This window comes from Bos indicus, chromosome 3, assembly GCF_029378745.1.
Source record: "Bos indicus isolate NIAB-ARS_2022 breed Sahiwal x Tharparkar chromosome 3, NIAB-ARS_B.indTharparkar_mat_pri_1.0, whole genome shotgun sequence".
NCBI classification, from domain to species: Eukaryota; Metazoa; Chordata; class Mammalia; order Artiodactyla; family Bovidae; genus Bos; species Bos indicus.
In genome coordinates this window covers 13,940,177-13,949,587 of record NC_091762.1, presented here as the reverse complement: position 1 = coordinate 13,949,587, position 9,411 = coordinate 13,940,177, and the positions used below count along the sequence as shown (strand labels likewise).

General features: G+C 53.9%; 1 protein-coding gene across 1 annotated transcript; it reads right to left on the bottom strand.

Moving 5' to 3' along the window:
* Positions 1–1,605: 1,605 nt before the first annotated feature.
* On the bottom strand, positions 1,606–8,609 carry ETV3L (ETS variant transcription factor 3 like). The gene is made up of 5 exons (XM_019958343.2): positions 8,543–8,609; positions 8,219–8,456; positions 7,788–7,977; positions 7,232–7,352; positions 1,606–2,666 (listed from the first exon to the last, which is right to left on the bottom strand). Exons 1-5 carry the CDS (start codon positions 8,607–8,609, stop codon positions 2,206–2,208), a joined length of 1,077 nt encoding a protein of 358 aa, XP_019813902.2. The 3' UTR covers positions 1,606–2,205.
* Between the last annotated feature and the right edge of the window lie 802 nt (positions 8,610–9,411).

The window sequence follows — 9,411 nt, the reverse complement described above, 5'->3', positions numbered from 1 at the left end:
GAGGGCACTCCTGCAATGTGGACATCAATAGTTCTCGGCGTTGGCGGAGCCAGGGTCCCGTCTTAGGACATCTGGACTTGCTGAAGCCATTCTTAAGTGATTCTCAAGCGGGTACGGTTTCTTCCCCTGGGAGGACATTTCATCAGGTCTAGAAGAGGAGAGATGGGGAGAGTGCTACTGGTACATAGAGGCCGGGAATGCGTAGGATAACTCCTTACCAACGGAGAATTTTGCCAAATGTCATTAGTGCTGAGGTTGAGAACCTCTGCTCACCTTGAACCTGTTGTCTAAATGGCAGAGTGTGCCGCCTGGAAATTTACGTCCTCTGAAGCTGAGCTTTCAGTCTCCTGGGTTCACCTCCTCCAAAAACAAACTTTAGAAAAGTGACCATAAAGCAGTTTTCATTGCCTGAAACCTGGGGGTCATAGCAACAGCAAGCCACTGAAGAGGAGGAGGGGTCAGGCAGAAGGCACATGGGGGCCCCTGTCTATGGGGCCCTGTCCTTGACACTGGCCTCTCTGAAGAGGACACTAGCCCTGTGACAGTGAGATCCATTTCCTTGTGTTGAAGCAGACAACATTAGCTCTTTGTCTCCCTAAACTGGGCAGGATGATGGGAAAGCCCCAGGCTGGGGGTTCATCCTTTCAGTAGGACTGGGGATGGGCCTGTGACTTTGGGAGCGAATGAGAAGCAGTTTTCACTGTAGCTCCTAGGATCTCCTGGGAGAGACAGTCTGAGGTCCCCCTTTTTTGGCATCTGGGGTAAGAGAGAGAGACTAAGATGAAGACCACTCACAGACCCTTTCTCCCAGCCTCTATCCAGCTTGGAAGCCTGTGGGCTGGTTCCTTGATCATCTTAACCTTTCTGTGGGGTGAGTGCTTAGCCCCACCTTTCTCTGGGTGTCTTCTTCCCCATTCCATCCATGAGAACACGCATCTGCCACGAATAAGGCCTGCGCGGCAGTGAAAAGCAGAATGAACAGGGAGCCCCGAGAGAAGGAAGCACCCCTACTCGTTGGATGAGAGGCAGGGACAAACAAGGGGCAAAAGGCACCCTCTGAGCCTCCTTAGTTTCTGCTCTCCATCGTGGGAAGGGAGTAGAGATAAATCCGAAGCCTGTAATTGGCAGCCTAGAGATAGCAGAGCAACATGGTTCTGTTCCCTTGGCTCCTGGAACGTTCTTTTCTGATGGCTTTTCCTTGTTTGAACAAAAGACCCCTCTCTCCTCTTCCCCCAGCCACCTGATGCTTCAATGGGGAACCCTGTCAACACCGTACTTCATCCCCAGGCCCTTAGAACTCTGCTTAGAAGCCCATGGCAGGGACCTGAGGCGGGGGCGGTCAACCTGTGAAGACCTCTGCTCTGCTCTGAAGTTCCTTCCTTGAGGCTGGTTTCCCACTGGTCTGGGGAGCGACTCGGGCTGCAGCCTCAGCCTTTCTCTCTGGGACATGATGGCGGCAGAGGGAGGAGACTGGCTGGCTCGATTTCTACTAGGCCTCAGGATCCCTCCCAGACCCCCTCCTCCCACCTCTTCCCATCAGAAATCTGGGGTGGCCTTTAGCTCCACACCAGATCAGAGGGCAGCAGTGGGTGGTCAGCCAAGAGGGCGGTTTGCCAAGGGCATTTTATTTGTGGTTTGCTGTGGAGAGTTACAGAGCTGAGGAGGCCCGTCCCTCCTGATCCCACTTGCTTAGGTCTTGGAGAAAGAAGGTGACAGGAGCTCCCAGGGTCACAGAAAGCAGAGGGGTAGGAGAGAAGCACGTGGAGGCACAGGAAAGAGATGGGACACCTTAGCCTGGGTGAGGGACAGTGGCCCACAGAAGAAAGAAATTGCCCTGAGACTTGGGGAACAAAACAACTCCTGACCCATTCCCAGCTTAGACTCTTAATTTCCCCTCTTGTGTGGGCAGGTATGGGGTCTTTCAAATGATGGGAACCTCTTTCTCATCTCCCTCAAAAAAGAAAAAAATTGAGATTAAGAATGTCTCCTTAACGTGATCAGCAGTTTGGTGAGGGGGCGCACTGCCTCGGATTTCCCGTCCTCACATATACTCCTTCCCTGGGATGCCCCCGTCCCCTTGGGTCCAGCTCCACCCCTTCAATCACCCTGCTTCCAGCCAGGGGAAGGTGAAAAGCCAGAGGGAGGTAGACAAGAGGACAGAGGGAGTTTGGGGGACTCCTCCCAACTTCACACCTTCCTCCCCCATTAAGGAGGATCCAGGGGCCACACCGCTTTGAAGCTCGCCAGACTGGGGGATGCGGGGCCTTCCTCTCCAGTGCTGGTTTCCTGTCTCTCTGAGGAGAAGCCCTCCCTGGGAGCCGATGTGGTCTCGGGCTTTACCTCCAGCCCCTCGGGCCTCAGGGACCAGAGTCGGAGCCTCTCCTCAGCCCCCTGCGCCAGTCTGGCCAACAGTGGAAGCTCTGGAAAATGCTGGGCTGCTGGGGCACAAATGGATCCTGGGAGCAGGGTGCCTGGCGTGGAGGACCCTGGGAAGGGCAGCTCTGGGGCGACAGGGGGCAAGAAGGGTGCTGAGAGGCGGGGCCAGTTGGAGGGGACAGCGAATGGTAGGGGAGGGGTGAAGGAGGCAAAACTGGGCAGGTCGTTCAGGGGGCTCCCCAGGTGGCAGCAAGGGCCAGGCCGGCAGGGGACCGGGGCAGAGCCAAGTCCTAGGGAGAGAGAGAGACAGAGAGAAGGGGAGAGAAGGAGAGAGAGAAAGGGTCAGTGAGTGTCCACCGTTGGAGATGCCCCCTTTTATGACCCACTTCCTATTTCTTTTTGCTCCTGCTTGAAACTTTCTCTCCCCACCCGGGCACTTTCCTTTTTTCTTTGCTTCACGTCTCATCATAAATGTCATTTCTTTGGGGAAGCCTCCACGCCTCCCCAGCCTGGGTGAAAGCCCCTGGACAACCCTCCCCCTCTCCTTCCTGGTTCTCTCCTCCAGGGCCTGTTGTTCAGAATCGGGAGTCATTTGTGAGATTACTTAATATCTGTGTCCCCGACACTGTGGGGGCAGGAACTGCGTCTGTTTTGTTTTGGATCCTGGGATCCAGCCCAGCCTGGCGTGTATTAAGTGCTCAATAAAAATGCATTGGATGAATGAATTGAGGCTATTCTTTGCCATAATTCAATGGATCCATTCTTCTCTCTCCTCATCCCTGTAGAAGAAGACTCTAGTTCTGTTCTAGTCTGGCAAAGAGCTGGCTGTGTCGCTCTGGGTTTGTCATTTAAATTCTCAGGTCTCAGTTTCTTCATCCATAAAACCTCCTCTCCCAGCTAAGATCAAGCAGTGTCACGGGTACAAAGGGGCCTGCAGAACTGTGAGGCCAATGTGTGTGGGGTGAACCCTAGCCTTCCCCTGCTCTGGCTGGCTCTGGCCCATAGCTCTCTTCCTCCAAGAAGCTCTCCCTCCTTCCAAACCTACCCCATTTCCCCAGCATCCTACAATAGGGGTTCCTAGCCTGGGATCTCTGAGAATGATTATATAGAATTTCACACCACTTCCTATAGTTCAAAAAACCTAACTCCAGAGCTTCTCTGGTGGCTCAGTGGTAAAGAATATGCCTGCCAATCCAGTAGACATGAATTCAATCCCTGGTCTGGGAAGATCCCATATGCAGCGGAGCAATTAAGCCCGTGTGTGTGTGTGTGTGTGTACGCGTGCGTGTGTGCGGGCACATGTGCGTGCATACGTGCACACACAGTCATGTCTGATTCTCCAGACCCCATGGACTGGAACCCTCCAGGCTCCTCTGTCCATGGAATTTTCCAGGCAAGAATACCAGAGTGGGTTGCCATTTCCTACTCCAGGGGATCTTCCCGATCCAGGGATCGAACCTGGGTCTTTTGTGTCGGCAGGGGGATTCTTTACCACTGAGCCACCTGGGAAGCCCAACTAAGACCATGCGCCACACTATCGAGCCCGTGCTTTAGAGCCCGGGAGTTGTCACTAAGCCCGTGTGCCGCAGCTACTGAAGCCCGCACACCCCAGAGCCTGTGCTTGGCAACAAGAGAAGCCACTGTGATGAGAAGCCTGTGTACACAGCTAGAGAAAAGCCTGCACAGCCAAATACATAAAATTATTGAAAACAACTAACCGACCAACCAAACAAACAAAACCTAAGTCCAGTTCCACATTTTTTTCTTAGCAAGGTCAAGTATGAACTCAAGGTGGTAACACCAGCAGGGCTATAGCTGGTAAAACCTGGAAAAACCATTTGCTGCTGCTGCTACGTCGCTTCAGTCATGTCCGACTCTGTGTGACCCCACAGACGGCAGCCCACCAGGCTTCCCCGTCCCTGGGATTCTCCAGGCAAGAACACTGGAGTGGGTTGCCATTTCCTTCTCCAGTGCATGAAAGTGAAAAGTCAAAGTGAAGTTGCTCAGTTGTGTCCAACTCTTTAGCGACCTCATGGACTGCAGCCTACCAGGCTCCTCCGTCCATGGGATTTATTTTCCAGGCAAGAGTACTAGAGTGGAGTGCCATTGCCTTCTCCGGAAAAACCATCTAGTTATTACTTAATTCATCCAATTTATTTGGTAAGAACAAATTTCTGACATTGGATGTGTGAAAGGGGAAAACGGTTAAGATAATCTTTCATGAGGCAAAGCATGGACACCCCTGCCAGCGTTGTGTATCTGTCTTAGTTGCTCAGTTGTGTCTGACACTATGAGACCCCATGGATTGTAGCCCTCCAGGCTCCTCTGCCCGTGAAATTCTCCAGGCAAGAATATTGGAATGGGTTGTCATTTCCTCCTCCAGGGGATCGTCCCAACCCAGGGACTGAACCCACGTCTCCTGCGCTGTAGGAGGATTCTTTACCATCTGAGCCACCAGGGAAGCAAAGGTCATACAAGTATGGAATGTAGCCTCTACATGGACTGTAGAATGCCAGGCTCCTCTGTCCACAGAATTCTCCAGGCCAGAGTACCAGAGTGGGTAGCCAGTCCCTTCTCCAGGGGATCTCCCCCAGGGATTGAACCCAGGTCTCCTGCATTGCAGGTGGATTCTTGACCACCTGAGCCACCAGGGAAGCCCAGCATGTACCTTCTCCTGAATCACTGTCCTTTCCTTGGATTCTTAGGTGAAGCGGGGACTGTTGTTTTTCCCCAGCAAGGCTGTATCCCTTGGGGGTTCCAAGGACAGCGTCTCCCTCAGAGCCTCACAGCTGAGCAGGCAAGTGGAGGGGATGGTTCTAAGAGCCTTCCTCCCCTTCCCCTCCCATTCCTAGCTCTAGCCCTGTGGCTTCCTGCCGCTGGCTCAGTAGTCCTGGCCTCTCGGCTGCCCAGAAGCAGTTGAGAGTGAAGGCGGAGTGAGGGGTTGGCACCGCCTTCTGGAATCCCAGTCCAGAAGTGGGCCATGTGGGTGCTGCTGGCCTTCCAGTGACCTAACCTGCTCAGCATGCCTCAGGGCCCCAGCACAGGTAGGGCCTGTACCCACAGAGGGCAGGGAGGTGCGAAACAACTCCAAGCTGGGGCTCGCCAGAGAATACTTTTTTTTTCCCCCTGATAGTTTCTCAAAGAGAGAAGCTCTGTGCCCAGGGCATTCCCAGAACTAGGAAGGGGTGGCTGAGAGTGGAAGAACAGGGAGGTGTTCAGGTGCTATCTTGCTCTAGGCTGCCTGACTTGTGGCCCTGCGAGTCCTGGCAGGCCTTGGGCCACCCCACACCCCCAGCCTTGGCTGCACTCGTGAGGGCCTGGAGCCAGGTGCTCTGCATTCTCTGGGAGGTGGGACCTCTGGACTCCCAGCTGCACTGGAGTGGGGCTAAGGCCAAGGGTCTTTGTTCCACAAAATTGCCAGAAGTGGAGGGACATGTCGTGGGCCTCTGCAGAAGAGCCTATGGTTGGTCAAGGATCTCTGTCACAAAAAATCTGATTTTGCTGCTCCCCAGGTTACAGCCCCAGAAGAGGAGGCCCCTGCCTGCATTTTTACCGTGTCCCCCTCAATCGCCGTGTGCTGCCACACTGGTGAGCTCCCAGTGCCTCTTTCCTGCCCCAGAACCTTTGCACACTTTGTGCTCTCTGCTTGCCATATGCTTGCCTCTCTCCCTCTGAACTAAGCTGGCACCAGTTTACATTCTGGGTCTCAGCTCAAATGCCACTTTGTCAAGGAAGTCTTCCTGGCTGCTCTCTGCACCCTGAGCTTCTCTAGCATTTGGTACAGATACCAATACTTGTCAGTTTGTTGGCTTATTAACTGAATATCCCTCTTGCCTACAAGCTTTATAAAGGCAATCTTGCTCACGTTGGCGCCCCAAGCCCTAGGACAGGGCCTGGCACATTCAACAGGAGCTCATGAGCTATCTGTTGAAAGAAGTAATGAGTGAATGAATGAGTGAAATGTATCTTCCCAATTTCTCTTCAACTGGGCCTCCTTTTGCACCCAGGCCCTTGCCTTGGTTCTGGCTCCGTCACCAGCTACCTAGATCTTCAAAAGCCTCCAACACCGGTTGTAGGCATCCTACATCCCCAACTCTACATACATCCCAAGTTGTCTTTGTAAAATGAACATCTGGACACGTTTCTCCCTCTGGGTTCCTTTTGCTTTCAGGATTAAGTCCAAGCCCTTCAGCATGGCTTCTGAGGCTTTCTGGGACTAAACGCCCATTTCCCTTGCCAGCATCATCTTGTCAGCTGTGTCTCTCCTCTTTCTCCTCATCCCTGCTCCTGACATGCCTCACTCTGACCATGTAAGCTACCAGCAGATCTTCAGATTTGACTACGCTCATTGGCAGCTTTTTCCATTATAAATGCTGTTCCCTCTGCCTGGACATCTTTCTCCATCTTCTTCACCTGCTCAGGTGTAGCCTCCTCCAGGAAGCCCCAAGTGCACCTTGCGCTTCCCTGAATCCCAGTACTGGTCACTGACCACCCTCCTATTTCTGCTCCTCACTTGTCTCTGAGCATCCTGAGGGCCGTCTTTCACACGTGGACCCCCACACCTAGTAAATAGCGGCAGCTGCTGCTAAGTCGCTTCAGTTGTGTCTGACTCTGTGTGACCCCCGTAGATGGCAGCCCACTAGGCTCGCCCGCCCATGGGATTCTCCAGGCAAGAGTACTGGAGTGGGTTGCCATTGCCTTCTCTGAGTAAATAGCTGGTGTGCACTAAATGTTTGTTGATTGTATACACGATGTGTTCCCGGACTCATGCCCGCTCTTCCATGCGCTCAATCTGAAGGGTTCTCCCCTCCTCTGTTCAAAATTCCCTGGGCCCTTTCCAGGCGCGAGCACTCACGGTGGACACTGCTGCTGCTCCCCTTCTTGTTCCCAGAGGCCTCTGGTGGCCCTTGAGGGGTCCACTGTCCAGCCAGCTGCTCCGCCATGGCCCGATGGGTGAACAGCATGCTGTGTAGGAGCTGGGGAGTGAGGAGAGGCAGGCACGGGGGTGGAACGGTCCCTCCTTGGTATGTATTCCACAGTACACATTGTTTAACAACCAGTCATTAAAATAATGAAATAGTCTCATAATGGTTCTTAAGTCAGCACTGCCCACATGTCCTGCACCCTCTCTGGAGACCCAACCCCCTTCCTTGTGACCCATCATTAAAGGAGTCATGCCTGGTGCAGAAGGAGTTGCCCTCTCTCACAGGCTATATTGTCGGGATTGTTAAAAATGGAGGGGTGATTCAGAATATCACTTCTGCCCCTGGGACACTCGGGGACTTGGATGCAGGGGGAGAAGAACATTGAAAGCTAATGGGCCCCCAAGGCAGAGAGGAGGGTGGGGGCATTCTGGATGGAGAGGCGAGGTCTGGTGGAGCTCTGGGGACAGGCCCGGCTTTCGTGCCTACCTCACTCTTCACACCCATGGGGAGCAGCGCTGGCTGAAATAGAGCAGGGGCCCCCAGCAGCAAGTAGGGGGACGGGGCCGTCCGGATCTCCCACAGAGGGTAGTTAACGACGATGAGCTTGCTGAAGTTGAACTTGTAAGTGAACCTTTTGCCTTTGGTCTTGTGCAGGATCCTCTTATTGTAGTAATATCTGGAGATCCCAAGGATGAGAGCAGGAGGTTGGCAGGGAGGATGCATTCAAGAGACCCAGCCATATCCCTGCTCCCCAAGATTGGCAAGATTGACCCCTAGCTGTTCTTGGATAACCGCTAGACACACTCCAGAGCATTTCCCAAGCCTCAGAGGGGCGGGAATTGGACAGGGGTGCCAGAAACCACAGCCTTTTTCTCTGAACTCTTCCCTCTCTGGTCACGTTGGCTGCCTCCTCTCACCTGAGGGCCCGGCTCAGCTTGTCGTAATTCATCTGTGGTTTGCACTTCCTGCGGCCCCAGAGGCGGGCCACCTCGTCTGGATCCTTGATGACGAATTCCCCGTATTCTCCCTGCTGCCAGGCAATGACATGGTGGAACTCCTCCTTCTGCAGCAGCTCTAGGATGAAGTGCCACAGCTGGATCTGCCGGGAGCCCGGGGATGACTCGGCTTTGTAGGCCCAGTCGGGGAAGGCCAGGCCTGGGGTGGAGAGGGGAGTCAGCACCGCCCCACTGCTCCCCGAGGCCTCCTCTGGAGCGCCGCTGGGACCCCTGGCAGAGGCTCACCTGGGATCCAGGCGTTACCAGCAGCGGAGATGGCAGGGAGGCCCTTGGCCAAGCAGCTGCAGTGCATGGTCCACTCCCAGGGAGCGAGGGCTGCGTCTGGGCCTTGGGGGGGAAATAGTCCCCTTAGCAGGAAGGGAAAGAAGAAGGCAGGGGAGAAGGAAGTGAAAGAGGAAGGAAAGAGAGAAGAGTGGGGAGACTGGGGAAGGGGAGTGGGGTCTGAGCAGGACACTGCCCCACAGCTAGGCTGGGCCAAACCTCCCCTGGGGACCTCCTCACTGGCCAGGGGCTGACCCAGGACTTGGGGTTTGAGGCTGAGCCACTTAAATAGATGGAGAGGAATGCAAAGGGTCTAGATCTTGCCCTCTAGATCCTTCCCCTGCTGGGGGATTTAGACAGAGAATGAGATCTCTTCTCAGGGCTTAACAGGATTGAGGTTTTTCCCAAGAGAAGACAAGCTAAAATGTAATTAATCGTTGGCTCTTTCTAAACCTTGAAGGGAAGGAGGTGGCAGATTGACAGACCCACACCTTTCTAATGCCTAGAACAATTTTGCATTTGAGAAGAGGAGGGACTCTTGTGTGTTTACTCACTGAGAAGTCTCAAGTGCCTAGCAGAGCACCTGCCTTTGCATGGGTGTTCAAGAAATGATTCTTGGTAGAATCACTGAACGGTGAGGGATGTAGCAAGGATGTCACTTTATGTCTCGCCTATGTCTTCCCCTTCAGCGCGTCAGCTGCCTGCGCTCAGGAACCCTGGGCGCCTCTTTCACTGCTGGCGCCCCAGATCTCAGCCTAACCCAGGGTCTTGTACTCACAGAAGCTCTCTAAATATTTGCTGCATTAGTGAACCATGGACGAGGAAGAAGGAAT

What these genes read in the sequence shown, in the direction of transcription:
- ETV3L (XM_019958343.2), bottom strand. Translation starts at nt 8,609, where the DNA reads ATGCACTGCAGCTGCTTGGCCAAGGGCCTCCCTGCCATCTCCGCTGCT. An exon ending in AAGCTGAGCCGGGCCCTCAG is followed by an intron (nt 7,978 to 8,218) that starts GTGAGAGGAGGC and finishes TGGGATCTCCAG; the next exon opens with ATATTACTACAATAAGAGGA. An exon ending in CCATGGGTGTGAAGAGTGAG is followed by an intron (nt 7,353 to 7,787) that starts GTAGGCACGAAA and finishes CTCACTCCCCAG; the next exon opens with CTCCTACACAGCATGCTGTT.